The sequence below is a fragment of the Myiozetetes cayanensis genome, unplaced genomic scaffold (assembly GCF_022539395.1).
Source record: "Myiozetetes cayanensis isolate MyiCay16 unplaced genomic scaffold, myiCay2020 scf9, whole genome shotgun sequence".
NCBI classification, from domain to species: Eukaryota; Metazoa; Chordata; class Aves; order Passeriformes; family Tyrannidae; genus Myiozetetes; species Myiozetetes cayanensis.
In genome coordinates, this window is record NW_026088185.1 from 1,212,694 (window position 1) to 1,229,664 (window position 16,971).

General features: G+C 45.4%; 1 protein-coding gene across 12 annotated transcripts in view; it reads left to right on the top strand.

Moving 5' to 3' along the window:
* Nucleotides 1-16,971, top strand: part of AGAP1 (ArfGAP with GTPase domain, ankyrin repeat and PH domain 1) — a 284,552-nt gene that overhangs the window by 180,835 nt on the left and 86,746 nt on the right. For 8 of the 12 annotated variants that reach the window (XM_050340528.1, XM_050340529.1, XM_050340530.1 and 5 more), the window contains one exon: nt 10,751-10,912. The exons of the other annotated variants lie outside the window; for them this stretch is intronic. In XM_050340528.1, the coding sequence (XP_050196485.1) occupies nt 10,751-10,912 (162 nt within the window). The remainder of the gene's footprint in view (nt 1-10,750; nt 10,913-16,971) is intronic. 12 annotated transcript variants of the gene reach the window in all.

The window sequence follows — 16,971 nt, forward strand, 5'->3', positions numbered from 1 at the left end:
TGACAGTGCAGGGCAGACAGCTCTTCCCTGACAGTGGTGGGAGCACTGTGTGTGTGTCCTGGCCCAGCCTGAGGTTTGATCACACTGAGGCAAGTTCATTAGCCCAGAAAGTGCAAATGCTGGAAAACAGCTCTGCTTGTAGACAGTGGATTTCAAATAACACCGTGGGAGTAGCTGGAGCTTCTGTCCTCTCTCTTGGTTTCTTCATCACGTTGCTCAGAAATACTGAAAGACTTTGCTGTTGTTGGTGTCTGGTCAGCATCTGCTGCTTGTTACTGGATTGAAAGCAAACATAAAAAGGAGCTGCTCGTCAGGAAAGTATTACTTAAAAAAAAAAACAAACAAACAAAGAAATGAAAATGAAATTAAGAAAGTGGTAGGACACACTGGATCTGGGAAGTCCTGCCAGCAGCTCAGCTCTGCCTCAGTCCACGTGTCCCTCCCAACATTCCTGTGTTTAGGTGAGGCTGAAGAGCTGCATTGCCAGAGAGGGATTATAAAATAGGGGAATATTAATACTGAAAAAAAAGATTCTCTCCCAGGCTGGGCCTGGTTTGGTAGTCTGAACCTTGCTGTGGTCAGGTATTTTGGTCACAGCTTCTGTTGGGTGGGAGACCCGTAGGTACTCAGTGCTCGGTTCTGCAGTGCCAGGAGGGTGTCTGATGTATCTGCAGCTACCTGTCATGCAGCTAAAAACACCTGCAAATTACCCCTTGCAGGCTGTGCTGCTGTCTCAGAGCTTTTCTTGGCTTCTGTAGGCCTTTAAAGTTGATCACAGGGCTGAACTTGTTCCTGGTTTTTCACAGGGAGGTTTCTGTGCGTGGATGAGGTTTGAACCACACAGAAGGAATCAGCACTTGCTATTTTTTTTTTTTTTTTTAGGCCTGTAAATTCACCATATTCTCAGTGTTGCACGTTGCCTCTTCCCCAGAGCAGTCAGATGGTGCTTATATTAAATGATGTCTTCATTTGAAGGCGTTGGTGGTCAGTGAAACACTGTTTGGAAGCTGCCCCTTAAGGATGGATGTCAGTGCCAGCTTGGCCAGCAGATCTATAGATGAGGTGCCTGTTGGATTCCCTCTAACTGACGTGTTCTAAATTAACTTTTCATGAGTGCTCAGCAGATAGTTTTCTCTGGCTCTTGGTGGAATTTCTTGCAGCTCATCTCTCCCAAGGTGCTTCCCATGGCAGGGTAGAAGGAATTAGGGTGATGCTGTGAATTCAGGAGGGGCAAACTCAGTTATCTGGCAATCCAAGTCGTTCCAGCCCAGCAGGAGGTGCAAGGTTTGCTGTTAGGTTTGAGTTTCCATAGGGGTCACGTGCAGAAGGTGAAGTTTTAAAAGCCTGTCGTTCCTGGCACGTGGAATTTTGTTGTGCTTTGTGGCATTTCTGGTCTGAACACGATTGTTTTTCGGGTTTTAAAGACTTTGACAAGCAGACATATAATAACCATCTCTCAGTGACAGTTATCCCAGTCCATACATGTTTTCATCCCAAACAAAGCAGGTGTCTCTGGGTAATAATCATCTTATCAACAAAAACCAAGTTCCAGTCCTTGAGAATTTCCATTTCAGAGATGTAAAAAGAATGAAGATCTTGATGGGAATAGATGAAGAGAAAAAAACCTCTGGATCTTTACTCTCTCTTCTGGGTTTCCACTGTCACGAGGGCTGGGAAAATCCTTTTCCAATGGCATCAGGTCATAGTCATGGATGGTACCACATGGCCAGACTCATGGTAGGACACTGTCCAAGCTGAAGTGAAACAGCATTAGGGAAAAGGAATGTTTTCTGTGCTCTGTCACAAAAAAGATGAGTGCCTAGAAGGTCAGGCTGCTCTGCTGCTGCAAAGCCAGACCCTGCCTGGAAAAAGGTTGACTTTTAGTTGAAAACTGGCCTCTGGGCTTTCTTGGAGGTGCAATTTGGGGTTTATCTTGAAAGAACTGGGATTCTGTGTGGCAGCCTCTCCCAGAAAATAAAGAGAGATGGGGTGTTGTTCTAGTTGTGTTGTCTATGTTATATCTAGGCTTGTTAACCATGGCTTTAGGAAGGTCACTGTTCTTGTAAGCTAACTTGGTGGGAATCTGTGAGTTGGGGGAAATAGATGTTTATTGCCGTTAATCTAAAATTGTGTTACTTTTCTGGTATCTTAGTGTGCTTAAGTAACTGAAATTTAAATTAAACTTATGTGGCACCGAGCATCATTCTGTTGATGCAGCTCAGTTGGAAGTCCTTCAGAAAAGGATAAGTCTTGGACTTGCTCAGTTCCAAGTTTCTCTAACAATGCAGCAGGGCCAGAGTCCTGTCCATCCCACTGGCCAGTCTCTTCTGGAAGCTGACTCAGCTCTTGCTGACTTCAGAGCAGAAGTTGGGTCCAGGCTTTATTTACTCCCCATTTGGGTTGGATTTGAGCTGACTGACCTGAAGGTGAACTTGTTCCCGAAATCCCTCCCAGGGAGGTCATTTATTTCTTCTCCTCTCCAAACAACCCAAAGCCTGAGCCTGCAGCAAAAGCCACTGATGTAGAAAGTTCACGTCTAAAAATAGCTTATGGTGTAGAGATAAATTGTTTCCTGATTAACACTTCATTTGAATAATTTGGTGCTATTAAATTTCCTTAGAGTAGTGACTGTACAGTATGTGAAGTATCCCAAAATGTGTGAGTTCCAGGCCATCATTAAGGGTGCTAAAGGTTGTTATCTGCTAACTCTGGGTGACATTTCAGATGTCACGGGAACGGCAGCTTCACATTCTTATCAGTGTGAGTTTTCTGGCTGTTATTAACTGTGATCATCTATCAAATCATCGGTGGGTTTTGTAGACCATACAATAATTTTTATTTTTTTTTTTTTAATTGGAGGGCACTGTGAGGATTCAGATGTTGTGATCAGGCTGATGATGAGTAAAAATGTTTTACCAAGCCAGGAACTCACAGGCAGTTACTCCACAGCCTGTAGATCGTGGGTGCCTTTGCAGACAGATGCTAAACCGAGTCCTAAATTCTTGAATGTGCTCTGAATTCTTTACTGGTGGGTGCCTGAGGTTGTGTGCTGGGGCAGTGTGGACTCGGCAGAGCCAGGTTTGATCTGGTGTGGCTCCCACAAGTTGGTTGTTGGGAGGTATTTGTTTTGCAGTCTGACGAGGCACGTGAGGTGATTGGACTGAAGGCAGAAACGTGGGGTTTGTGGATTTGTCACAGACCACAAATACAAGTTTGTGACTTACTTTTGTCGTTAATCACCTGAGTCAATTTTCCATTTGGTTGGGTTTGCTGTTAGCTCAGTGATACACAGCTGCAGCAAATGGAAGGAGAATTTGTCAGTTTGCTCGTTTCCGAGGAAAAAAAAGCCCAATTTGAAGTGCATCCGAGATTTCCCTTTCATCCCACTAGAGGGGGATCCCTCAAGGTCATCTTCTCCCGTTCCTGCGGACTAGGATTTGCTCTTTCCAGAACCAGAGAGCAAGAAACTTGCACTGAGAGTACCCTGTGTCCCTCAATAATGGGGGGAAAAGGAGCAGGCCACGTGTTAGCCTCAATAAAATAAGTATTTGATAAAATAACTGCACTTGGTAAATATTGGGGAGGGAAAAAGAGTCTGCTTGGGTTTTCTCTTCAGGGAAGGAAGGGAAAAAGGAACCACCTAAGGATCCTTTCTAGAGGTGGGCGAGCGGTGATGGCGAGGTGGGCTGAGGGTAGGGATGTGTCGGGGAGCTTCAGGAGGGTGGCAGACAAGCTGCTCAGCCCCCCTGCTTGATTTTCGTTGCCTCCACGGTGCCGTGTCCTGAATAAAACCCCGGCTCTGCCCTGTCCACCTGGCGCAATCCCCGCCGATTCCCCACGGCTGGGTTGGATGTTCAGGCCCTTTGCAGGGTTGTTCGTTCTTTTTTTTTTTCCCCCGGTGATTCGAAGATATTAAAGCCATCAGGAGGGTTGAAGCTGATTTACTAAACGGGGGAGGGAAAAAAAAAAATAAAAAAAAATTCGCAAATGTGTTTGGAGTATTGAACTGCCGTTGACATCTAAAGTCCCAACCATGCTGTTTTCCTCCACACTCCAGCAATCAGGACATCCAGCAAACCCATAAAAAACCAAACTAATAGCATGAATATTCAGTGACCTAGAATACTAATTATTGTCATGAATATTAATGTGATCGGACTTGCTTTTTCCTCTTCTCTTTCTCTCTGGCTCTTTTTTTTTTTTTTTTTTTTCCCCCCTCTTATTTTTTTTTTTTTAATTTAATTTTTTTTTCCCCACTCAGCCGGCTCTAAAGATGGACCATAATGAGAGCATTTAAGAGAGAGAGCGCTCTCCGCCGTGACAGGGACCGGGGTAATAAGGAGAGCTTGATTAACGTGGTGCACTTGGGGGAGAGATGAGAAGATTCACGTGGGCCTGTTGTGGGGGAGGCAATGAGGCACCGGCGGCTGTGTTGCTGCTCCCTCAGATTAATGAGGCCTAAGAGTGCATTAGGAACAGTGACAAAGGTTTGATCTAATGGGCTCAGTCATTTTTCCTTTGAGTGACAGACGCACAGAAGTAATTGGCTGTGCAGAATGGCAGCTCATTGGCAGTACTTAAGGATACATTATCCCCGTTGTGTGGCCCGCAGAGGCTGTTTATCAAAACTGCTCACACTGCAGACATGCATTCACTTAGCTGCTGTTACAGTGGCAATAGCTATAAAAAAAAAAAAAAAAAAAAAAAAGGAGGGGGGGAAAAAAAAAGTCATCTCGCATTCATAGCTATTGTCTCTTTTGCGAAAATAAAGTTTCTTTGTTCCGTTTCCTTAAGAGGCAGGAGGATATGGGAACGCCAGCAGTCGTCCCTCCTCCGTCCTGGAGAGGCTCTGGATGCAGCTCTCGGGGGTTTGGGGAGGGTTGTAGCTCGTGGGAAGCTCCCAGAGTTGGTTCAGTTAATCCTGACGGTGCAGGTGAGACCCACCAGCCCCTCTCCAGTGCCCTGATCAACAACTTCCACAGGCAGTCCATGGGATTAGGGAGCATTTTACATCCCTTGCCTCAGGCCCCCTGCACAGGCTCTGCTGCAGGTGTGTCAGCAGCATCAGACCTGCCCAGGGTTTGACTCTGGGCTGTTGTTTTTTTTGCAGAGTTCAATTCGTGGTTCTCAGGAGGGATCACGACCAAGTAAGAGCAATACAAAGTAGAGCTTTTGCCCGTGTAAAACCTCCGGGTCTTAAAGCTGCAGTCCCTGAACAAACAGGTAACCTGAGTCAGGACTTGCCCAGAAAGCCAAGCAGACCTTATTTATTATTACTTTTATTTGTTAAAACTACTGAAAAAATAGTAACGTGCCTGCCAGGAAAGGAAAACACACTTTGATCCCAGCAGAATAAATAGTCGGGGGATCTTGAGCAGGAGCCTGCGGTGAAGATCTTGGGTTTAACTTTCTTTTAGAAGAGATGTCTCCTCTGATGACTTAATTTTCCTCCACACTTGCTGTGTGGCTTTGGCATGCTCTGAGAATAATAGCTTTCCTCGTTATACTCCCAGCACCATGTCCTTCACTGCCAGGATATTTCTTGGCACTGCCTTGTTTGTTCATTAGCATTGACCCCGCTCGGTCTGTGCGCTGCTAATCGAGCCTGGGTTGTGGGGATGGAGATGGAAGGGCTTCCTCTGTGAATAGCTGCTTATCCTCAGGAATTTTGGTCAGTAAATAGACGCTTCTGGAAAACAAAACAAACCAAAAAATCTTAAAAATAAAGTAGAACCCACGAGCAAGTTGCCTGCTACAGTACTGGAAATGATTGTCAGCGTGTTGAAGGAGAGTTTTAACGCTGGAACCAGTGTGGTTGGGAAAGATTTAGGATCTTTAGGATGGTTTGGGTTGGAAGGGACCTGAAGGATCATCTAGTTCCAACCCTCCCTCTCACTCTTTCTTGTTCCATGTACGAGTAAGCTCAAGAATTTTTTTTAAATCCCTGATCAGCCCAGGGCAGAGACAATGTGCTGTTTCCACAGCGCTCTCAGGCTGAAACAGAATCCGTGGCAGTGCTTCAGGGAATGTACCCACTGGAGAAGCTGGCTGTGGAAGTTGGAGCCCTGGTCCCACGGGTGGTCTTCGGAGAACGTGGCCAGACAGGGCTGTGACACCTGGGCAGTACCTCCCTTCCAGTCCAGGCTGGCTCTCCTCAGCTGGAGAGGAAAGGAGCTGGAAGAAGCTGTTTTCCCAGATTTCTGTGCAGCGTGAAATCTCCAGGGTGGGTGAGGAGAGGAGGATCCTCCTGTAAAAGGTGGATGCTGAGGCAGCAAGCTGAAGGAACACAGAAGAACCATCCCCAGGTTTTCCTGGTCCCAAGGGTCACATCTAGAGGTGAGGCAGAAAGTACAGCTTGGATGCTCAGACACCTCTCAGGAAGGGTTTGTCCACTGGAAAGATTTCTGCACAACTCTGGGAATTAACTCCTGAGCGGGATGCAGAGGACAGGGGAAGGGAATGCTTCCCATCTTTTTGCAGCCAGCAACGGGGCCTCTCCCTTTCCCTGTACACCCTAATGCCTGAAGAGACTTGAGGGAGCAGTGCTGGTTGGGAATGGGCATCCAAGAGCCAATCTAACCTACTTGACAGTGCCTTCTGCTGAATTAGAGGGCATTTCAAGAATAGGCAGAATTCCTGCAACACAGATTGACCCAACGTGATTTGAAACAATTAACCCTCTGATATCAAGAGTCAGGATTTCCTGACCCACAACTCTAATGTATTTTTCATTAGTTCTAACAGCTGGTGAGCGCAGCCCTCTGGCCTTAAGAGGTTTATTTCCTTTCTTTATTCTTTTTTTTTTTTGGAAGAGAAACTCAGTCGTGAACATGAAGGGCTTGGCACAAATACAGCGTGGCCATTGAGGAAGCGTAGCAGTGGGGCTGCAGTTTGTCTGATTCAGTGTTTCTGTGCAGCAGAAAAATGCAGTTCTGCTTCGTGGCTCCTGCCGTGTCTGCTGGCCTCATAAATCCACGAGTATATCAGTTGCACTCAGGAACATAAGTTCTGATTTGTTTGGGAGGAATCACAGCAGTGAAGATCACTTGTGTGTTGGGAGCCGCTTGCACCTCGCTTCTTAGGGTCTGGTTGTGAGCTGTGCTGGTTCTGCATGTGTGACTGCTGGCTGGTGTAGTTGGTGAGGGCTTGGAGTGATGTGTCTGTTAAAGTAACCTGTGCTGTGACAAGAAAATCCCAGAGTGGTTTCTGGTTTGTGGGACAAGATACTGCATGTGTGTAAAAAAACATTTATGTTAACCTCAACTGCGTATTTTATTGCAATTTTTGTAATAGAACCTTTATCTTTTAGCTTTTACTGACCAGATCCCAAGCCTAACACCTTGTGCCCTATGTTTGTATAAATCTTTGTTGTTTCCATAACATTTCTAAGGATTGCAACCCGGCCTTGCGTGAATTCACGGTCTGTTGTTTTGGAAATAACTTGAGTAGGAAGAGCCGAAGTGGCTCCCTTCTTTTTGGGAAATGGAGGCACGTTCTGCCCCCAGGGTGTGTGTTTCTCTCAGCCTCTCATTGCCTACGTGTGGCTTAATTCCTCTCGTGCCCAGTCTCGCCTTCAGCTTGCTCTTTGCAGTGATTTATACTGAATAAATGGGGACATAAATTGGATTTTGTGTGAGCACGCTCACTCTTCTTAGGGGCACTTCTGCTGAATGTTGGCCAGACCTGGAAATTACCTCGAATCTTAATTTGGAAGGGTTCTGTAGAACTTAATTGTCTGAACGTTTTGTAAGCGCGATCGTAACGGGGTGTTTTATAACATCAGAAAAGATAGTTTTAATAAAGCTGTCTAGAGCTAGAAAGAGGAACTCTTCCTTTGATGCTCCTTTGGTAGATGAAAACATTTTTGTTCAATAGGAGACCAGCATCTTTTTTTTTTTGCTCATTTGAGACAAGTTCTGGCAACATACTGATATTCATTCAAATATAAATGCCATATTCCCTTTGAAATGCAAATTGTTTAAAGAAAAATAGCATATGGTAGAGGTAAGTACCTTTTCAAATCAGCTCCTACACTTTAGGGATGTGAGTACAGCTAAAATTATTCTTTGGAAAGAATCTGGAGCCTTTGACACATTGAAGCTTGAACTAATCAAGGCTTCCCAGTAAGCATATACACATATCCATATCAAGGAAACAGTGCTGAGAATACATGGATTAGCATAGTAATTTAACTGCCCCCTGCTAATCAACTTAAGCAACCAGCTGATGCATTTAGGATGTGTCTGAAGAGACAACTCTTTCACAGCTCCAGAATGGGCCAGGTAACTGCCCAGGAGATTGGGGTTAATGTGAAGATGGGTGTCTGTCTGTCTGTCTGTGTGTGGAGAGACAGATGTGCTTATGGACGTACAGGTGTACAGATGGGGGGGGCAAGAGATGCAGGATGCATCTTGCAGGAGCTCAGTGTGAATGCCTGACCCAATAAACAGGCTTTCCTTTCCACAGAACCATTGAATCCCAGAGCAATTTGGGTTGGAATTTAATGTTTTTTGGGAGGGTTGCAGGGCTACCAGACTGTGGAGGTAGGAAGGACAGATCTGAGTCAGTGGCATCTCTGATCAGTAGAGTCTTAAATGTGATGGCACTTGGCACCTGTTTTGTGCTTGCAGCCCTCACCCTTCAGAAAGGTGAAAGGAAAAACCTTTGTTTTGCAGAATAAGTAGCTTCTCAACAGGTTCATATCATAAGGTGAGGTCGGAGTTTCATCAGGTGGGTGCTTTTGGTGCCGACATGGTGGTGCAGAAGTCAAGATATTCCCCTTTCAAGGTTTTGCTTTTGCACCGTGGTTGGAAAGGGGGGACTTGTGTTCCAAAGCTTGTGGACTGGGTGGAAGATGCCAGCATAGAAATACCACTGCTTATTGTTGTGTCTGTGCTGGCCTAAATCTCGAGTTTCTAGAGTGCATTTGGTCTCACGCTCTGTCATTCCCATCTGCCACTTCCCTTTCATTTGGGGGATCATCACAATAATTTAATCATGTTTATACTTTTTCTGGATTTTGAAAAAACAGAGGAAAAGGGTGAGCATCAACAGCATCATGGAGGTTTTGGAAGGAGACATTTCTTTTAGGAGACCTCAAAATATATGTACTGTCAGCTTCTGTTTCTGTTTTCTATTGTGATTTTAAGGCGCTGAGCTACAATTCAATCCTCTGCTCTGAACCCTCATGCCTTGGGAGGTCCCAGCATGGTTCCAAAATCCACTTCAGACTTTGCACAGTTAAACAAATCGGTTTTTCTGTCTGTATTTCATGTCAGCCAAGTAGAGACGCCACATGGAAGTTCTCTAGGCTGAGTGAGAATATTGAAGACACAGATACCGTGGTGGATCTGTGGTGAGGACTAAGGATGAGATTTAGTCTTGGGAAAGGGGAGGAGAGAAAGGGACAATTATGCCAACTCTAATAAACACAAAGTAGTTCACTAAGCTCTGCTGTCTTCCCAAAGGCTGCTCTGGGAAAAGGCATAATGATAGAACTGGGAGTCAGGAGATCTGGGTTTTATTTTCAAGTCTGCCACAATCTTCCTTTGTGGCCCTGGGTCATTTAACCTCTGAAAAATGGGGGAAATGATAGCAGATAATTAACAACCTCACAGGAGCATTGAAAATTAATTCATTAATTTTTCTGAACTCATCAGTAGAAGGTGCAATGGAAATGCAAAGTGTGAGGGTATGTTATAAAATTGTGTCTCTTCCTTCCCCTCTGCATGTGTGTGTTTTAAGAGTATTTTTCAATCCACAGAAGACCTGTGGGGCACCTTTAGAGAGCCTGCCATGAGGAAGGAAACTAGCGTTGTAAATTCTTTGTAGCCCTATAATATGCAAGACCTGTGCTGGGACTGGAGTAAAATGTGCTCAGAAGGCAAAACTGGAGAGCAGACTTTGGCCCATAGCAGGTTGTCAGCAAGACCATCAGGAACCCGAGTTTCTGGGAAGGTTTTAATTGTTTCTGCTCTGAAACTTATTCACTCTTCCCCTGTTTTATGGTGAGAAACCTGTCCCTGTCGCTCCCCCTCACACACACCTCCCAGCATGTTAATGTCCTAGTCCTCAGTGATGGTGAAAACACAGAATTATTTCCACTGTTTACTGGGTGAAGGCTGTTCCTTGTGTCTCCCCTTTTGTGTCATGGGCTTTCAGGTGAAGCTGTGATGGGTGTGTTGCTGTGGGATGGGACTCAGGAACGATACCTGCAGTCAGTCCAGCGTGTGCTTTTTGTCATGACACTGTTTTAAGATTAAAAACCCAAACAAGTTTTTGCTTGGTCTCACAATTCCAGGAGTCATTTTCTCCCCATCGCCCTGCTCTTGGCTTCACTTGGGGGAAAGACTTGTGTGAGATGTTACTTAGAGGTAGATTCTTTTAAACTCTTTGAGTTGGCTTAGTTGTCCCCTCTCAGTTGCTTGTATGAAGAGTGGTTTCCAGGAATAAATTCATTTTTTTGTGCACAGCTTCTTTCGTAACAAGCAAGGAACCCTCCACAGGGAGTGACTGGCAGCAGGGTGGAGGAAGATCGTGTTTGCAGTGAACAGGATGAGGTGAAATGGTGAAAGTTCAGGCTCTTCAGCCAGAGGTTCTGAGCTAGATTGGAGCTGCTGAAGTCGGTGGTGCCTTCAGGGAGGGTTTGGTGCAGGTGGCGTGACCTCTGTTAAGATACACCCCGTCCATCCTCGCGCAAAGTCCGTGCTGTGCTCTCTATTGACACGATTTGTTTTCCATTTGTGCCTAGGGAACGTGACTACTAGCACATCTGTGTCTCAGATGGCCAGTGGGATCAGTCTGGTGTCCTTCAACAGCCGCCCGGACGGGTTGCACCAGCGCTCCTACTCGGTCTCCAGTGCAGATCAGTGGAGCGAGGCAACAGTCATTGCAAACTCTGGCATTAGCAGTGGTAAGAAACCTGGAGCTTTGGGGGGTGGAAAACAATGTGCTTTTTGGGGCCAAGGGGGAGTTTGGTGCTTTGCTTTTTCTTCAAAAGGAAAAAAAAAAAAAATGCGCTGAGGCGGCCGCGGTGCTGGTCCCGCCGCGCTGCTGGGTGTCAGACGTGGAGCGTGGGAGGGGAAGAGAGGAAGGAGATGAAAGACAATGGATCGATACAGAGGTTTTTTTTTCAAGGCCATGGACTGGCAGGGCAAGGGGGAAAAGCTTTAAGCAGGCAGAGGGCAGGGTTAGATGGGATATGGGGAAGGAATTCCTCTCTGGGAGGATGGGGAGAACCTGGCACAGGTTGCCCAGAGAAGCTGTGGCTGCCCCATCCCTGGAAGTGTCCAAGGCCAGGTTGGAGCAACCTGGGCTGGTGGAAGGTGTCCCTGCCCATGGCAGGGGTTGGAGCTGGTGGAGCTTTATGGTCGTTTCCCACCCAGACCAGTCTGGGACTCTGTGATAATGCACCTGAAGTTAAAATTAAGCCATATTATAATTAAATTAGCTCTTCCTGTTGAAAAAAGAACCATTAGAAGGGTTTGGGTGGGAATGGAACTTGAAGATCATCTCATTCCACCCCCTGCCATGGGCAGGGACACCTTCCACTAGCCCAGGTTTCTCCAAGCCCCGTCCAACCTGGCCTTGGACACTTCCAGGGATGGGGCAGCAGATGTTGTTCACTTCATATTCTGATTTCCTTACCCTGTGGTGGGCATTAGCAGTAGATATTAGTATTAAGTAGGTATTAGCAGTAAATGATCCTCCAGATCTTTTCATCCACGTGTCCTTTCTCTGCTGTGCTCTCACTCCAGTCCCTGCAGCATTCTCCTGGCATATCTGTAGTGTTTCCTCAGTGGAGCATTTAAAAGTATTAAAAGGGGCAAACATCTATTCCAGATGGTGCTTTGCAATGACTACACTGCAGCAGTGAGACAGGGGTGGTTGTTTTTCCAAGGGTAGATGTGATATTTGGTGTCTCTGGCCTCGAAGGAGTGCCTGGGAAGGGCAGAGCTGTAATGCTGGTCACCTCTGGGTGACCTCCCTTGGCAGCCTGTGCCAGTGTGTAATGTGTGTCTGTGTAAGGTTTGAATCTGGATGTACCCCTGATTTTGTCTCTGGGTTTTTAAGCAGCTCTGAGCAGCTTTCTGGTGCCACCTTATTAGAACAGAGGGGTTGAAGCCACCCTTATCTTGTTTCTGAGTGGCATTAACTATCCAGGTCCTTTCTGGAGCTGTGAACACGTGGGCAGCACCTTCAGGAGAGTGACACCTGCATTGAAATAGTCCAGATTTTGGCTAAGAATTTCCTAAAGCAAGCAGGCTCACTGGAAGGCAGGGATGCTGTAAAATCAGTGAAATGCTTCAGCCCTGTTCTTTTGTGTGTCCATCCTGCTCTTCTGGAGCAGGGCAGGCATCACTGCCCTGCTTGGGTGCTGAACTGCTTTTTCCCAGTTAAGACTGTGTATTTTCTTTTCTGAGCTGCTTTGTTGTTTTAATCCAGCCCAATTCTGCCTCCCTTCATACAAGGTTTGGGCCTTTTTTTTTTTTTTCACCCTTCTTTTGTCCTGCTGCTGAGCTGGAGCTGGTTCCCAATCCCTGGTGGAGGGGGAACCTTTTCTCCTCCCCAGCTCTGCACTCCCACCTATGTGCAGTTCCTTCTTCTGACTCGACCCTCATGTGTGATTACTTATGGCTCAGGAGAGATGACAGCTAGAATTACCTAGGAAATATTTATTTTTAAATTGCAGGTGACTGGGCTGGGGGGGGTACTTGTGAATAACCCGACTGGAATAATTTCTTGCAGACGTTCCAATTTAAAAAAAAAAAGAGAGATTGTTTTATAAATAAGGGGGAAAGTTGGACTAACGATGAGTTTTAGGCAACTAAGGGTCGGCAGAATCAGGAGTATTATGATAAAGCTGCTGCAGAACCTCAAGAATAATTGATTGCTCTCAGTGTATCATCTTTGGGTAAGCTCAGAAATGTCCTTTATGTTGGCGAGTTGACGCATGAAAAACCCTTTTTAATTTCAGGGTTTTTTTTTCCTCTATTAAAAGATTTTTGAATTTTAGTCATAAAAAGCTAATACTGTGAAAGCAGCAGGTACAGTGAGAAGCTAAGCATCTTTTGGAATTCAAATGCCAATGTACTGGAGAATATCCTGCTTATTGTCACGTGGTTTTATTGTAGACAAAATAACATATTGGGATTCAATTTTTCTCTGCACCTTTTTTTCACATTAAATTAATACTTTGTGTGGCTCCGGAGAACTTTTCAAAGTCTTCCAAACCAGACCTTTGGTTTCCTGGGGCTTCTGTCTTTCAAGCAGCTGTGAACATCTCCTAATTAGATAAATTACTTTGTAGTGGGCAGAGCCACAAAACAGGAGGTGCTGGTTAAATTAAAGGGGAAAAATAGAAAAATCCATTCTCTGAAATGGAATGCCCCACTGCTTTATGACTATTACTGTGGTAAGGTTTTACATTTAAGTACCTGAGGTTTAAAATTAAATGCCTAATATAATTTGGCACTGGTAACGTGAAGCCTGTGACTGCCCTTGGAGAAAATCCTGACAGCTTAGTTTGGTGCTCAAATTGCTGTCTCTGGATGGTGAGTGGCTCGCGAGGCTGGGTCGGTATTTAGCTGAATCCCACCTGCTGTTCGAGCATCATTTGCAATGCAGCAACGTATTTGCCTCAAAAACTCCCGAAATTTCAAAAGGCTGTTCCAGCAGCACATGAAAAAAATTAATTCTTTTTTGCTTTTTCCTTCCCCTCCCACCACCCCCCATACTCTTGTAAGTACTTGACAGAAGTAATTTTAGCAGTGAGGGAGAATAAAAACTGGGGGCAGTAAATCCCTGTCCAGGAACCTCTTGTGTAGATTCTTTATGGACCCAGAATTGATCTACGTGTCAGATCCTGATGTAGTTTCAACTGTTTATCACCCTAATGGTGTTAGAGAGACCATGAGCATCAACTTATAATCCTCCATGAAAGAAATTGGTGTTTGCAGTCAATGAAGGAGCAGCTCAGCTTTATTGATAGATTCAGAACAATTACTGCTGCTCCAGCTATTGGCTGAGAGGTTTTCCTGGATCCTGCTGGAAGCCTGCCATGTTTTGTCTTTGATAAATCTTTTCCTTGATGGATTTTTTTTTTTTATCTGTGGTTACTCGTTGCTGGGGAGCAGGAGGGTTGTCTGGTCTCATTTGTGACCTGTTCGGGCGTTGAAGTTTGTTTCGGAAATGCACATCCCACGATCCCTCCTCTGCAAATTCAACTCTTATTTCCATAAAATTACAGGACTGTTAAAGTTGGAAGAGCCCTCCCAGCCCATGGAGTCCCCTCTGTGCCCCCCAGCCCAGAGCACTGAGTGCCACAACCAGGCCTGCCTTGGACACCTCCAGGGATGGGGACTCCAAACCTCCCTGGGCAGCCCCTGCCGGTGCCTGACCAGCCCTTTCCAGGGAGAAATTCCTCCTGATGTCCAACCTGAGCCTCCCCTGGCACGCTGCAGTAGAATCATAGCCACTGCTCTGTTCTCCACAGTTTGTTCTCCACAGTTTGTAGATCTCTGAGGAGCTTGTGAGACAGACCCTCAAACTTGCCGTCAGAGCTTCTTTTTTGATGGCAGAAACCACAAAAATGAGTTTCATGAGACTTCACTCATAGAAGACCCAAGATGTTATTTCCTACCTAGGGATGAAGCAGCAGCTTGTTCATTCTCCTTTCAAATGTCAGGTTTTATAGTTTGGCTTCCAAGGCTGTGTCCTGAGACTATGAGAGGGAAGGATTCCTTCCTTAAAGACCCAATATTAAGCTGTTCTGGCAGAGCTCTGCAAACACCACTTTGCATGGGACAGGGATTTCTCTCCTCCAGCCTTGTAAATTGTCATTTGAATTCTAGCATGATGTAAAATTCTGCAGTAAATCAAATATCTGTTTAAATATCATCCACTTAGGCTTTATCACTGTACAATTGCTTGTACGGGCCATTTGAGCTCGGCTGTAATTTATGGAAGTTGTAATACCTGGTGTCTTCTGAGTTTCTAGCAGTTTGGTGCTCGGGTTTATTGATGTAAAATTGAGTTCTCACTGTGCCGTGGGGTGTGAGAGGTCATTGGAGTGTTGATATTAATGCAGACCTTGCAACTTGCCTCACTTGTCTGATCCTCAGCCCTCGGAACGATTAAATGATGGAACCTTCTGCTCTGTTTTGGCTCAGCTTGAATCTGACATCAGAAGAGTGAACCCATTTAGAGTTGTTGTGGTTTTCGTGGGCAAATTGTTGACTGGGATCAATTATGTAATTTCAAATAGATTATCGAATTTCAGAATTATTTGTGTTCAGTATATACAGATGGTTTAGGTCAGGAGAGCTTTTTTCCTCCTTTTTAATTTAGGAAATCTTGACTGAAAAGCAAAGTCATTTTCAGCTTTTCTTTTTCCTAGCTGCTCTAGGGTTTCCTGCAGTTCCTAATATTTAATATAGTAAAATTCACTGTGCATAAGGCAGTGTATGTGCACGTAATTTACATTGCCATTAAAACAGGAAGGGAAAGGGAACATTCATCCCCTTTTCGTGCCCTTTGGTGATCAACAGACAAATTGCTTCTGGCAAATAGTTCCAGGGGAAACTTTGTCAGTTCAGCTGGGGAAACTCTGCTAACAACAAGTTATTATTGCCTTTGCTTTGTCACCACACCTTGAGAAAACCTGGGTTATAAAGCACCACTTCTTAGCAAATTTTGGAAAACCATCCCCTTCCAGCATGAGGTTGTGTACTGAGGAGCTCTCAGGATTAAAATTTCGTTGACATCCTTGACAAGCTCTGATCTGAAATAGCCCTGTCAACTAGAAATATTTAAAATTCCGTGAAACAATGCCCAAGGAATGAGAAACTGTTGGTTTTATATTTCAGGTTTATTTTGATTTAGGCAGGGAAGAGGCAGTTTGGCAGCCTGTGTTTCCCCAAAACAACATAAGGCAAGCAGGGGAAGAGGAATGGTTACAACTGCTCTGAAAAGGGTTTCAGGACAGGTGGGAATGGCCTCAAGTTGGTGCCAGGGGAGGTTTAGATCGGACATTGGGGGGAAATTTCTCTGCTGAAAGGGTGGTCAGACATTGGGAGGGGCTGCCTGGGAGATGGTGGAGTCACATCCCTGGAGGTATTCCCAAAACCTGTGCATGTGGCACCTGGGGACGTGGTTAGTGGTGGGACCCAGTGATCCCAGAGGTCTGTCCCAACCTAAATTATTCTACCAATTATTCCTGTGCCTTCCTCCTGGTCATCCAGGCTGTGGCTGCAGCTCAGAGATGACACCAAGCTGGGGATGAGCTGCTGCCATTTGGTCCTTGTGTGCAGCAGAGGAGGGAGGTGAAAATGAAAGATCTGAAAGCAGTTCCCCTTTTCTGTGTCCCTGGGGGATGAGGGAGATGGCACCGAGGGATCTCTGAGGTTTAAACTGTCGTGACAGTGGTTTAAGGAGGGCCTTGGGTCTGTGGGCATTTCTGCCCAGCTTTGCTGAGTTTTTAGCTGCTTCTGTATTTCTCCAGTGCTGCTGTTTACATCCTGAGCCACATTCTGTGGATTTTGGCAGTTCTCCATCTGTGTTTCTCATTGAAGATCCTCTTCTTTCTGCTCTCCCTCCTCCCCTGAATAAAATACAAAGAACTGTTGCATTCAGCAAGTCAGTCCTGTGCTTGGTTCCCACATGCAGGAAATGTGAGTTTGCATCCTCAGATAATTTGGCAATGGCAACCTGATGCTCATCTTCATGCTGTTCACAGCCTGAAGGGCCAAACCTGTCTGTAAATTGTTTTTGTGAGTAACTTAACTTTTGGAGTGGAACTGTAAAGCTTTAGTGTGTCCCAATGTTTACTTATGGATGCTTAAATACATATCTTGCATTTGGCTTTGCTTAGGGTTTGCACTGAAGTAGAGATGCAAAGGGCATCTTCCTTGTGATAGAGGAAAAAAACAGTGATTTCTTTTTTGTGATGTTGATTATTCTGACTTGATTGTC